Raw genomic sequence first — 14,491 nt, forward strand, 5'->3', positions numbered from 1 at the left:
ATCTTCTCTTTTCCTCAGAAATAAACAGTTTACAATCAATGCAGGACAAACTAAACTGAATAAAGTTTCGCATATTTTAATTATTCAACGTTTTTCAATTGTTTACATTGGTCGTATCATCATTTTAGCCGACTTCAGCGACCTCCATGTGGTTCCCCAGTGGTACCAAGATAATTCTTTGGCATCCTTGCGTGAGTTCTCTTGGTACTGTCCGTTCAGATTGGTATAAAAACAATCATTGAACCACCCTGCTGTTTTAAAGCTTATTGCACAGTTGCCACCCGAGTGGTCGTTATCTTTATCTTTAGTGGTGAAGTACATGTTGTTGCTACGGACCGTCAAACTATCGCCTTAGTTTGAAATAAAAATGTTCTAAACAATTAGATACATTATAACATACACAAAAGTAAAATTGCCCGTCCCTGGCACTTTATTATAAGCGTGTTTTACTGTACTTTTTTATTACCAGAATCAGTACGTTCAATATTCATATGCACCAGAAAGTAGTCTTCTATTAACTCTATGGTTTATTGGTAACAACCAGTTTATCTTAAACATACCCAATCCCTTGGTTCCGTTAAAACTCCCAAGCGTCAGTTTGTACTTGTTAGCCTCATCATTCACAAAAAATGACGAATAAACTGCATGAGCTCTCTCTCCAGAAAATTTCACCAAGTCAATTCTCAGAATTTGTTTCTTTTTGTTTGTCAATGCATGAATGGCGTTATTTCCTGCAAATACAAAAATTTTAAAATCACACTGTATTTATTAGTTCTATCATGTATAATGTAAAAAAAAAAAACTTTGAAGATATATTTGATTCATTATAGGCTACTTTCATGTTCAACACTGAAATCTGATTGGTCAAAACGCAGTTAATAACCCGTTCTATTACCCTCAGCGTTAGAAACACACTTCGCAATGGGTAATACAACGAATTGTTACATGCGCGTAAATTAAGCGCGTACGGTTCGCAACAGAATTCACGTCATTCCAATATAAAAGCAGTAAAGTTTTCTTTGAAATTAAGACATTCAGTATAATAAAATAAATAGTGCCTGTTTGGGAGGGTAAGAGTTGAAATTGACACCCCGAGAAAACCATTGTCAACCGACGCGAAGGCGGTTGACAATGGTTTTCTCGGGGTGTCAATTTCAACTCTTACCCTCCCAAACAGGCACTTTTTATATAATGACCTACCCAACCAGTACTCATGATCGGCGTGACCAAACCCGTTTTTGTAATCTTTCCATTTTCTGTAGAAGTCTGTTTTCCCATCTATTCTCCTTTGAATTACCTACCAGCACAAAGATTTTTATGTGGTAGAATTTTTTGCATAGAGTGTTCATATATAATAAATCATAATATGAACGTTTGGAATTTTTCTTTATCATCTGTAGATATAACCAAACATTTAGAAAATTGGTTAAAAAAGTAATTATCTAATATTCTTTTTTTTATTTCTGCAAAATTCTCCAACTGAACATTTATATTTACAGCTAGAAAAAATATCACTTAAAGAATTTTGCAAGGACCGAGTAGGTAAATAAGTTTAAATTATTAGCATTCTGAGTCATTCCAGTTTACCCACAGTTAACTGACTACTCACCGTCCATCCCCCACCGTCAGTGGTCATGTCACAGAACACGGTCTTGTTTGTCCCCGGGGCTGGGTAAATTGTGTACACTCCATCTCTACTCGACGGTCGCTGTTTCTTTATGTCAGCACAGTCCCTGTATTTTCTGTTGTCTACTTGGACATTTTAATAAAACAAAATTTAAATTGAAAATTAAAGACTTAGTTATCTTTTTTAGATATATATATTTTTATAAGTTGTACGTACGTGATTTTAGCATGTTTAGGAAGACATGTCCCTTCTTCAGTTTAAAGCTGGATTGAATATCTAGAGTCATTAGACCGTGAATGGACAGAGCTGTGTCCTTGTGGTCCCAGTCAGAATTCTCTAACATGGACTTCATCTCATCTGCAAATGTAGCAAGATTACATGGATCTTATTTCATGTCGACAATAAAATGTGTGACTCAGTCTGATCTATGACAGGTAATATGAATGTATGCAGTTTCAGATATGTAACTTTATTTCTTCGTCCTCTAAAATTACACAGCGAAAACATTTGTTGATGTCTAGCTCTTCTTGATTCTATATATCGCCGCATAGTTTAGGTGCAGAAAATAAGATATTAATTTTCAAAAATAAAGCTAGAGCTGAGTGTAAAAATATCAATATTCAATAAGCTATAAAGTAAGTTAAATTAGACACGTTTGCATATTTAAGATCTATATTTAAAGAACGGAAAAATGTAAGCTGAAGATAATTTAATCGTTAAGTACCTGAGAGGTAAAGTTTGATTCCCTTGGCATCAACACCCCACACAACCATCGTGATAACAACCAGTGTCCACATTGTGAATTGTTGTCGACCAACAACACTCAACAGTCTGCTTTATATACTGTTGTGTATTGATGTATTCTTATAAAGTGTGTGATTAAATTGAAATGTAATATCTTGTACCTTGTAATGACGATACCGAATTTTCGACTAGTAATTTTTTTTTCGTGTTCTTGTTTTAAAATGTTTTTTTTCTTACTAAGTGCATAAATCGTGAAAAAACGATGCATTGTTGCTTTATCATTGGTTATTTTTGTTTAATTAACGTCTTCTTCTTTTCTTCTTTTTTCACGGGGGGGGGGGTGTAAAATTAAGTATGGCAAAATGTTAATTTCAATTGTTATTGATTATTTTAATTTTGAATAATAGCATTATTCCAAATTGATAACTTCGCACCAAACACTGCATAAAAATAAAAAGTTGCGCAGTCATGCAAACTCAAAAATACACGACTTTTTTAAAAGGTAAGATGAAATCCTGCTTTCTTTTCTTATATAATAAGATATTTCACTTTACTTTGAGTTTTCAAATATATGAAAGAAATACTTCAGCACATGAATACATGGTTATGATGTCCACTAACTCCTCTACCTAAATTGTGAAATTCGTGGCCCCTGGGTCAGCGGTCCAGGACATGGGGGGGGGGGCAATATGGCAATATAGTGTTAATGCATAAATGTTTTAAAATCTTCCTCTCTCATCTCACATATCTGTATGAAAAACTGACTTCATAATTATGTTTAGCAGGAAGTCTTCTCTAAAAAATTTTATTTCATGTCCCCTGGAGTATGGTTTTTGTCTCTAGGGCAGGGCCAAAATGCATGTATAGGTGTTAATGCTTATAATGTTAAAAAAAATTATCTCCTTTACTCCCAGACACGTAAAAGGAAAACTGAATTCATGATTTTGTAGACCAGATCTTTAAGTTTTTCACCAAAATTATAGGTTTCATAGTTCTTTTTGAAAGATTGATGGTCGTCATTACAAATTTATAATTTTTCTACTCCAGAATGAAACCCAATTAAATGAATATATGAGACTCCTCGACAAGTTTGTGTATGGGTTATATGCTACTCAGGTGACCGTTAAGGCCTACTGGCCTTTTGTTTTGTTTTGTTTTTTGGTTGTTGTTTTTTTTTTTGTTAACTCATGAATTGTGTTATTTCCTGGAATGATAAAACTTTCGAAATTGCTTTTAATTATTTTCTTGGATGTTTATAATCAATATTTTAAAACATTTAATAGATTAATGCAATTCTATGTATACATTACAACTAATCAGTCTTTTTGTTCAGGATAGTTTATTTCTAATATAAAGATATCATCTCAAACTTTTCTCATTAAAAAAAAGAAAGAATGAAATACATTTGATAAGTTGAATAATATACATGTAATTTTAAACAATTATTTTGAAATGTGGGGAAAATACATATTACATGTATGCTGTGGAAATGGTACATATTTAACCCCCCCCCCCCCCAAAAAAAATGGAATTAGTTCAAAATGAATAAAGAATATGTTCGGAAAGAGACAGGTGGTCAGTTTATTATGTTCTTTCATAGACTTTCGATTCCTTGTTTAGACTCTAAAGAGAGGAAAAGGTGTGGATCCTAACAAAATCGTAACCGAGGATATTGGACTCAGAGATGTCCTTTAAAATTTGGTCCATTACCATCTCCAGAAACATGTCAGAAGACTATCCTTGCAAGATTGTGATGGCGCCATCCGTGATTTATAAATCTATGCTGTTTCCTTGCCATACATTTGGTAATGAATATAAATAATGAAGTAATGAATTGTTAATCATTTTAAAAGTATTTTAATACGAAACTTCACACAAACGTTATTTAATCTTTAACGAAATTTTAAAGTCCATATCAACATTTAATTCAATGCTACTGATTCTTCGTCGGGCCCTGACTAAGGTCTAAGAACGGAAGTGACATTTGTTTTCTCTCTATCGCCCTTTTAACATTTCCTGGTTCAGAGGCGGCTACGATTTCCTTTTTCTTTTTTTACCTATTTAGCAAGACAATCCTGGATTTGTATTACCATGAATTTAGTCCAGAAATGGTAAGAACTCCGGTTCATTGTTAACTTTAACTTGGGTAACTTCAATATATTGTTAAGCTTAAGATCAAGATCTAGTCAATGAAAGGTGCCTAAAGGTCCATGAAATTTAAGATATGAATTCTTTCAATAATGCTTCAAAACAATACTTTGTTTGATAGGATGTACCGGGGTTAAAATTTTTGGTAAATGATGATGGAAAAATCATGTTTTAAACTGTCAATTTCAATGAAATATGAAGGAATTAAACAACAAATCTCGGATTTTTGTCCATTTTTTTGACTAATAAAATAAATCTAGAATGCCTACAGTCCCCCCAAAACGGAATTAAAACGTAAAGAATTGTCCTCCTCTTTAAATTGATGTAAAATTGAATATAGGTATCGGGATTACTTTTCCAATGATTTAACATAGAATGTAAAGATAAAGTTTAGTTTTCTACATCTTTAGAATCGTAAAGTACGGGGAAAAGATTCTTCAAATCAATTATGACGTCATAATGGTTCTAGCACCAAAAAGACATTCTGGAATAATTTACTAGATATTGACTTTAAGAAACAACCTTAAGGAACGAAAGCAGGTGAATAGAATAAACAAATATTGTTCCTTGGCTTTGTGAATGATTGATTAAAATTTGCGTAACATCTCAACAGTTTCAGCCTAGCTGTCATTGACCAGTAACGACCTAAAGTCTGTCTGTGTGTATTTTGCTCTTGTACATTGCTTTCAGAGGTTTGCTTTATATTTTGTCCAGTATGTGGAAAGACTAATAACTTCCAAAAAGATAAGGTTTGCATTTTCATGGGTGGAATGAGAAAAGTGAATATTCATGAAAACGAGAAAAGTTCAATGAGTTGGTCCATGACTAGAAAGCCAATGAAACTCTAGCAGGGGCCTTCCAACGAGGGGTTCAAGCTCAATTGTATGACAAAATAAATTTGCTAAAAATTATCATATCTTCATTAAAAGACCACATGCAATTCAATTATTGTTGTCGAAGTTGTTTAGTTTTTTAAAACATCATTTCGAAGATGATAGTTATGGGTAATTTTCGTCAGTTATGTGAATAAAGTATTTGTTTTTGTTTGAAATATTTGAAGTACCTTGGTATTTGTATTTGTTAAAATTGTTTCTCTTTTACTTAAATGTTCCCTACTACTAAAAATAGTGCAATTTTTAGCTTTTAAATAATGAACACTCACTAACACAACCTTCTTTTTTAATACGCCTTCATTTCTTTCGTAGGTCTCATTCTTTTTAAAAACCATTTAGTTTGATGTGGTTGATAATATCTACTTTTTTCCTCAGAAATAAACTGTTTACAATCAATGCAGGACAAACTAATCTGAATAAAGCTTCGCATATTTTAATTATTCAACGTTTTTCAATTGTTTACATTGGTCGTATCATCATTTTAGCCGACTTCAGCGACCTCCATGTGGTTCCCCAGTCGTACCAAGATAATTCCGTTGCATCCTTACGTGAGTTTTTTTGGTACTGTCCGTTCAGATTGGTATAAAAACAAGCATTGAACCACCCTGCTGTTTTATAGTTTACTGCACAGTTGCCACCCGAGTGGTCGTTATCTTTATCTTTAGTGGTGAAGTACATGTTGTTGCTACGGACCGTCAAACTATCGCCTTAATTTGAAATAAAAATGTTCTAAACAATTAGATACATTATAACATACACAAAAGTAAAATTGCCCGTCCCTGGCACTTTATTATAAGCGTGTTTTACTGTACTTTTTTATTACCAGAATCAGTACGTTCAATATTTATGCACCAGGAAGTAGTCTTATATTAACTCTATGGTTTATTGGAAACAACCAGTTTATCTTAAACATACCCAATCCCTTGGTTCCGTTAAAACTCCCAAGCGTCAGTTTGTACTTGTTAGCCTCGTCATTAACAAAAAATGACGAATAAACTGCATGAGCTCTCTCTCCAGAAAATTTCACCAAGTCAATTCTCAGAATTTGTTTCTTTTTGTTTGTCAATGCATGAATGGCGTCATTTCCTGCAAATACAAAAATTTTAAAATCACACTGTATTTATCGGTTCTATCATGTATAATGTCAAAAAAAAAACTTTGAAGATATATTTGTTGTTATTATACTTTCATGTTAAACACTGAAATCTGATTGGTTAAAATGCAGTGGATAACCCGTTCTATTACCCTCAGCGTTAGCAACACACTTGGCAATGGGTAACACAATGAATTGTTACATGCGCGTAAATTAAGCGCGTACGGTTCGCAACAGAATTCACGTCATTCCAATATAAAAGCAGTAAAGTTTTCTTTGAAATTAAGACATTCAGTATAATAAAATAAATAGTGCCTGTTTGGGAGGGTAAGAGTTGAAATTGACACACCGAGAAAACCATTGTCAACCGACGCGAAGGCGGTTGACAATGGTTTTCTCGGGGTGTCAATTTCAACTCTTACCCTCCCAAACAGGCACTATTTATATAATGACCTACCCAACCAGTACTCATGATCGGCGTGACCAAACCCGTTTTTGTAATCTTTCCATTTTCTGTAAAAGTCTGTTTTGCCATCTATTCTCCTTTGAATTACCTACCAGTACACAGATTTTTATGTGGTAGAATTATTTGCATAGTGAATGAACGTTTGGAATTTTTGTAGACAAAACCTACGAAAGCCCATTGAGCTCATTTTCGTAGGTAAAAAAAAATATTTTTTTGGCGAATAAACGCGAAACTTTCGCGATATAACGCGTAAGTTTCGCGATATAACACGAAACTTTCGCGATATAACGCGAAACTTTCGCGAAATAACTCGAAACTTTCGCAAATAAACGCGAAACTTTCGCAAATAAACGCGAAACTTTCGCGAATAAACGCGAAACTTTCGCGATATAACGCGAAACTTTCGCGAATAAACGCGAAACTTTCGCGAATAAACGCGTTAGTTATTTATACCTAATTATACGTTTAATTCGAATTAAAATTGATATAATTAAAATATGTTGCTGCCTCATTTACAATAATACAGCGCCTATTAGAATGTGAGAAGCGCGATGCATTGTTCTTTGAAAATCAGTACTAAGATTTTGAAGATTTCCTACGTTTGAATTTATGTTAATTTGTATAAGGTTAAATCTAATTCAATTACATCTTTATAAAATATTATTTTGTTTTATTTAAATTAATATATTTGTTTTCAGTAATTATTCTTCATAGGGTTTCTTCTATGAAATAACAATATTTATATTTAAGTTTCGCGTTATATCGCGAAAGTTTCGCGTTTATTCGCGAAGGTCACGCGTTATATCGCGAAAGTTTCGCGTTATATCGCGAAAGTTTCGCGTTTATTCGCGAAACTAACGCGTTATATCGCGAAAGCTTCGCGTTTATTCGTGAAAGTTACGAGTTAATTCGCGAAAGTTTCGCGTTTATTTGCGAAAGTTACGCGTTTAATCGCGAAAAAAAAATTTTTTACCTACGAAAATGAGCTCAATGGGCTTTCGTAAAAACCAAACATTTAGAATATTGGTTAAAAAAGTAATTCTCTAATTTTTTGGTTTTGTTTTTTTTTATTTCTGCAAAATTCTCCAACTGAACATTTATATTTACAGCTAGAAAAAATATCACTTAAAGAATTTTGCAAGGACCGAGTAGGTAAATAAGTTTAAATTATTAGCATTCTGAGTCATTCAAGCCTACCCACAGTTAACTGACTACTCACCGTCCATCCCCCTCCATCAGTGGTCATGTCACAGAACACGGTCTTGTTTGTCCCCGGGGCTGGGTAAATTGTGTACACTCCATCTCTACTCGACGGTCGCTGTTTCTTTATGTCAGCACAGTCCCTGTATTTTCTGTTGTCTCCTTGGACATTTTAATAAAACAAAATTTAAATTGAAAATTAGAGACTAAGTTATCTTTTTTAGATATACATGTATATATTTTTATAAGTTGTACGTACGTGATTTTAGCATGTTTAGGAAGACATGTCCCTTCTTCAGTTTAAAGCTGGATTGGATATCCAGAGTCATTGGACCGTGAATGGACAGAGCTGTGTCCTTGTGGTCCCAGTCAGATTTCTCTAACATGGACTTCATCTCATCTGCAGATGTAGCAAAATTACATGGATTTCATGTCGACAATTAAATGTGTGACACAGTCTGATCTATGACAGGTAATATGAATGTATGCAGTTTCAGATATGTAACTTTATTTCTTCGTGCTCTAAAATTACACAGCGAAAACATTTGTTGATGTCTAGCTCTTCTTGATTCTATATATCGCCGCATAGTTTAGGTGCAGAAAATAAGATATTAATTTTCAAAAATATAGCTAGAGCTGAGTGTAAAAATATCAATATTCAATAAACGAGAGTAAGTTAAATTAGACACGTTTGCATATTTAAGATCTATATTTAAAGAACGGAAAAATGTAAGCTGAAGATAATTTAATCGTTAAGTACCTGAGAGGTAAAGTTTGATTCCCTTGGCATCAACACCCCACAAGGCCATCGTGATAACAACAAGTATCCACATTGTGAATTGTTGTCGACCAAGAACAGTCAACAGTCTGCTTTATATACTGTTGTGTATTGATATTTTCTTGAAGTATGTAATTATAAGGAAATGGAATATCTTGTACATTTGAATATGATATCAAATTATTGACTGGTTTTTTGTGTGATTAAATTGAAATGGAATATCTTGTACCTTGTAATGACGATACCGAATTATCGACTGGTAATTTTTTTTCGTGTTCTTGTTTTAATTTTTTTTCTTACTAAGTGCATAAATCGTGAAAAAACGCTACATTGTTGCTTTATCATTGGTTATTTTTGTTTAATTAACGTCTTCTTCTTTTCTTCTTTTTTCACGGGGGGGGGGGGGGGGGGTGTAAAATTAAGTTTGGCAAAATATTAATTTCAATTGTTATGGATTATTTTAATTTTGAATAATAGCATTATTCCAAATTGATAACTTCGCACCAAACTCTGTATAAAAATAAAAAGTTGCGCAGTCATGCAAACTCGAAAATACCCGGCTTTTTTAAAATGTAAGATGAAATCCTGCTTTCATACTCTGTATCTTAAAAAAAAATGCTTTCTTTTCTTATATAATAAGATATTTCACTTTACTTTGAGTTTTCAAATATATGAAAGAAATACTTCAGTACATGTAAGATTGCATATCGTTAGTGTTATTCAGAAGATTTAACTTTGCAACTTTAATGCATTTTATCTTTATATTACATTTTTGAAAACTTAAATTACATTATTTTAATCAAATGGGAAGAAACTTTTATTTTTAAAAAAGTCAATTGCAAAAGATCAATATTTAATTTCAAATCTTTTACTAGTATATTTGCAGGATTAGACTATTTTGCTTATTTTCAATCTTCTTTCTTTAACACAAGTATGCATATACCAATTAACAGAAATAAAATTAATTTTTGGTAAATATTTGTAATAATTCGATCTTTCGTTTTAAACAAATCATAGATTTCATACGACCGTGAATACGTTGTCAGCAATGTTAATGCATAAGAAACATGCTAGATAAATATACGTAGAATATCCGTAGATGGTATGATCCGAATGATAAGTACTTTTTGATTTCATGTTTAAATATTAAAAATGTAATACAAAATTAACATGGCTTCGCATCGGTTAATTGACAATGGTTTTCTCGGAGGTGTCATGTTAAACTGTAACTCTCCCAAACAGACACTATTTATGTAATATCATAAATAAAATTTTGATAATAAATAAAATCAAAAGGACCAAACTAGTGACTGCATGGTGGTTTAAAAAAAAAATCTGCGTCCTTATTTTGAAATGTTTCAATCTTGTACAAAATGTATCAATGATGGTAATAAATGCCTGCCTCACTATATATCATTGCTTATTCTGTGTCTAATAAATTAAACGTGAGTTATTTATATTTTTACAGGAATTGGAGAAGTAAAGCCTAGATTTGGTAAATCCTAATTTTAACTTGTAAATGCATCTTACAGATGATTTCAATTTTGACCGAATAATAGCAAAATATTCAAATGCTAATCTAAATAAGTTCGCATAGAACACTGCATGAAAATAAAAGGCTGCGCAGTTTGATTTTTCAAACATATGAAAGAAAATCTAGATTTTGGATTTACTGGATACATTATGTGTTGTTCAGAAGATTCAACTTTGTAGGCCTAACGTACAAACATGTATGCATGTCAACTGCAGTATATATTTAATAGATGGTTCTTCAAATTTAAATTACATTTAACTCGCGATTTAATTAAGACATCCCTTCAAATTGGGGAAAAAAATCTATAACAAACATCACAAAAGACCAATATTCAATCTTTAATTTAAGTATTTAGCATCCATCCTCATCAAATAATGTACCGGATTAAATATTTCCTTTGTGACCATTTTTAAATTAGTGTGTTTATATTTCATTCCGGTTACAATTTTAATGAGGAAAACAGAAATTCTGCTGAAGATTAATGGAAAATTTGGCTCATTCTGACTAAAGACATGAAACCAAAACATGCACAGAACCCATTAATGTAAATCATGGCATGAGGACATAGACGTGAAATGCAACGTTTCGGTGATATGAAGAAATGAGTGGGTTCTGGAATGTTAGTATGCAGTCCAAGAAGAAAATTGGACTGTTTTCATGTGTTGCTTTCTTGATAATTGTTATATATATCTTCCGCTTGATTCCATGGCGTAGTTACAATCATCACGGAAATGTCTTTGAGTACGACGAGTATGGAGACGGAGATTACGACGAGAGAGCTCGAATCAATCACGCCAGAAAACATGTACCGAAATGGAATTACACGAAGGAAAATATAGGAATTTTTATACGACCTCGTCATGATTGGATGGTAAATGATAATTAGCAAAATCGGCTATGATATAGAGTGTTATGTTGACTTTATTCTCTTGCATCTTGATCCTTGAATGCACTGTACACAGGTTTTTTCTGCATCAAAACTCTCATTACCTACTACTTAAAAAACAACTGAAATCGATTGAAATTTTCTTTAATTAAACATTTTATCTTTTTGCATTAAAGGACTTTATTTTTACCATGCTTGCTAGCTGCAGGTCTGTAGCTCTCGGTCTTAAAAAGATAAGGCGGACGACCTGGGAGCTACAGTTCCATATTCGGTGTAAAAAAGCAAACATTTTTTAGGACAGATTTTATGAATTAAAAAAATATATAGAGATTGTACAAATACATATATTTGCATAAGATAAAAAAAAAACCTGTCCTTAAACACTGGGATAGTTAACACAAAAACAACGATTTCACCCCCACACCATCACTATCATTGTCAGAGAAAAAAATTCATGAGAGTGAACTGCAGATTTACAAAAACAAGAAGTTTAAAAGATATATAGGAAATTGAAATCTGTTGTCTTACATGTATCATTAACTTCAGTTTGTCAATGAATTGCATAATAGTTGTTGATTCAATGTACCTATAGTATGTATGGAGTTGTCATGAATACATTAAAATGACATTTGGTTTCATCTTACAAATAATTTTTTAGCCCACACCAAAACCAACAAAGTTTGTTCCACAAATTGTTGTCAAGAAAAATGAAGAGCTTTCTTTTTCACCATCCTTACCACTACCCAAAATTGAGGAGAACTTTTACAAGTAAGCTCATGCCCGATGTTGATTATGTTAAGTTTTATTCCAAAATATAATCTTGAGAAATACACTAGATGTATATACCAATGCCTTGGAGTAATGGAATTGTAATTTTTATTATAACGCAGGTTTCTGGAACAGAAAGATGTTACCTGCAAACAAGATAAACGACTAGGTTTTCAGCATGATGGGGGATATAATGTCTGTTTTTCACCCCCATTTGGTCTGAAAAAGCCATGTCTTGTATATTCCTTTGGGTAAGTCCTCAGCATTTCTTTGTTTGAAATATCTTAGAAACAAATGGTACATTAAGATGGCCTTCCTTGAACAATTGAACCAACAAAATACAGGATAATCTGTAAGAAGTATGATTTTAATAACACACTACATTTTACTTATCATAGGGGTTTTTAATCTTTCATTGCAGTATTGGAAATGACTGGAACTTTGATGACGCAGTTTCCAAAATCTATGGCTGTAGGGATCTGGCTTTTGATCCAAGGTTAGTAGATTGATCTTTGTAAATATATACGTTATCAGACAAATAAAGGGTAAATTTTGAAAGATTAAGAAGAGAATTAATTCATTCAACATTTACAATGTAAGAAGAGCCCCCAGATTTAGATTTCTTTAATTGCTACACCCTTTTTTCCAGCTTAAAAGATCTGAAAAATCATAATCGAAGCAATCTAATCACATTCCAAAAAATTGGATTAGGTGGGAGAAATGGAATCAACAGCAAAGGATGGAAAATGAAAACACTGAGTCAGCATTTGAAAGATGAAGGTCACACAAAGGTGAGACAATTGCTTATAAACTGTAATTATTGGATAATATTCTTGGTGTGCTAAAAATTTTCATTTCAGAGAAAAATATGAGAAAAATAAAGAAATAGGGATTGTTTAAATATTCATGTATGAGGGCCATTTAAAAATTATATGGACACTGCTATTAGAATGTGTACTTAAAGATTAACTCTTTCATGATTTGTGTTAACGGTACTTTTATTTGTGTCATCAAATTTTTTGTTATATTATGTATACTGTAAATCTTTAAGGCCCTTCTTATGTATACATGTATTTTACATACAGGTTTAACCTGATGTAAAAACTATGTTATAGGTTTATCAGCCTCCAAGATTTGGTCTCACAGTTTGGTTAAATTCAAATAACATTTCAAAACAGTTTTGATAACATATTTTTTCACTCTTTTTTGTTTGCTTTTTTCAAAACAGTCCATCATTGACTATCTGAAGTTTGATGTGGAGTATACCGAATGGAAGATTCTTGCCAACATTTTATCTGATAATTCTCTGGACAATGTGAAACAGATTGGATTTGAAATGCACACTCCCGAGTTTCTAGCCAAGTTCAAGAACAAAAACAATCCGAAACATGCCACAGTGGATGATTACTTAAAAATGGTGAAATTGTTGAAGGGACTGGAAAAGAAAAACTTTCGTAAATTCAACCACCGAAGAAATCCATTTTGTGAATACCATGTGACATATGCCGTCAAAACCTATTTCAGCTGCTATGAACTGCACTATGTCAATATGAACTTTGTAACCTCAAACTATACCATAGTGGAAAATTAATATAATTGCCTTGAAATGATGAAATCCAAAATTTTTTGTTTTGTTTTGAGAGCTCCACGTGCTATTTTTGGTATTCTGTTATCTTTATCAAAGACAAAGGATGACTTCAATCACTTCATATGTTTTAGCTCATGGTCATCACCATGCAACCCCTGACCAGGATAAAGGCATAATACTCAAGATTTAAAATAACACTCATTTCATTTTATAGTTAAATATTTAGTGTACTGGACATGTATTTATCTAATGTGAAAACAGCATTATTTTTAGACCAAATTTCAGATCACCTGAGTTACTCAATGTGACCAATTGCTATCCGTATTGTGTAATGTGGTTTCATGAATATTTGTAGGCATCAATTTTTGTGAATTTAGTGAAAATCACAGCTTCAAGGATACAAATATTTGTGACCATCGATTTTATCAATACAATGACTTATTAGATATTTCAACTCAATTGGCATTTTATTTTGTGGATCAACTCAATAATGAAATCCTGAAAATTGCTGTAATATGATGTTCAATGAATATTGATGAGACCACAGTATGAAGACCTGAGTCACCTTCTCCTGGGCATCTAATTCTACCAGGCAAACTGACTGTCAGGTTATGATGAGATTATATTGAGTTTAATAACTTAAATTCCAATTAAAAATACCAGTACCCTTTAACTCATTGTGTGTCTTGATCAGTTAGAAAATATTTTGGACACTGCTGCATAAATATTTTGAATTTTTTTTTATTACAAGCCCAAACCAATGCTT

At 32.5% G+C, this 14,491-nt stretch overlaps 3 protein-coding genes across 4 annotated transcripts in view; 1 reads left to right on the forward strand and 2 right to left on the reverse strand.

Moving 5' to 3' along the window:
- The window catches only part of LOC105329191 (microfibril-associated glycoprotein 4), a 54,091-nt gene extending 51,594 nt beyond the window's left edge, over positions 1-2,497 (reverse strand). Inside the window, exons 1-6 of one of the 2 annotated variants that reach the window (XM_066089151.1) lie at positions 2,352-2,497; positions 1,844-1,984; positions 1,610-1,752; positions 1,201-1,297; positions 561-731; positions 61-350 (exon numbers count right to left, since the gene is read on the reverse strand). In XM_066089151.1, the coding sequence (XP_065945223.1) occupies positions 103-350; positions 561-731; positions 1,201-1,297; positions 1,610-1,752; positions 1,844-1,984; positions 2,352-2,424 (873 nt within the window). In that variant the 5' untranslated portion in view covers positions 2,425-2,497 and the 3' untranslated portion in view covers positions 61-102. Of the gene's footprint in view, positions 1-60; positions 351-560; positions 732-1,200; positions 1,298-1,609; positions 1,753-1,843; positions 1,985-2,351 lie in introns of those variants that run through there. The other variant, XM_066089150.1, reaches the window with a different exon arrangement.
- A 3,343-nt stretch (positions 2,498-5,840) lies between these two features.
- Positions 5,841-8,980, reverse strand: LOC136276165 (ryncolin-4-like). Its single transcript, XM_066087282.1, has 6 exons — positions 8,932-8,980; positions 8,431-8,571; positions 8,191-8,333; positions 6,963-7,059; positions 6,328-6,498; positions 5,841-6,119 (listed from the first exon to the last, which is right to left on the reverse strand). The coding sequence occupies exons 1-6, from the start codon at positions 8,978-8,980 to the stop codon at positions 5,872-5,874; spliced, it is 849 nt and encodes a 282-aa protein (XP_065943354.1). The 3' UTR covers positions 5,841-5,871.
- A 1,931-nt stretch (positions 8,981-10,911) lies between these two features.
- On the forward strand, positions 10,912-14,419 carry LOC105329189 (probable methyltransferase-like protein 24). Its single transcript, XM_011430372.4, has 6 exons — positions 10,912-11,354; positions 12,028-12,137; positions 12,260-12,388; positions 12,559-12,633; positions 12,787-12,928; positions 13,366-14,419. Exons 1-6 carry the CDS (start codon positions 11,085-11,087, stop codon positions 13,726-13,728), a joined length of 1,089 nt encoding a protein of 362 aa, XP_011428674.3. The 5' UTR covers positions 10,912-11,084; the 3' UTR covers positions 13,729-14,419.
- The last annotated feature ends 72 nt before the right edge of the window (positions 14,420-14,491 follow it).

This window comes from Magallana gigas, chromosome 6 (genome assembly GCF_963853765.1).
Source record: "Magallana gigas chromosome 6, xbMagGiga1.1, whole genome shotgun sequence".
Taxonomy (NCBI): Eukaryota; Metazoa; Mollusca; class Bivalvia; order Ostreida; family Ostreidae; genus Magallana; species Magallana gigas.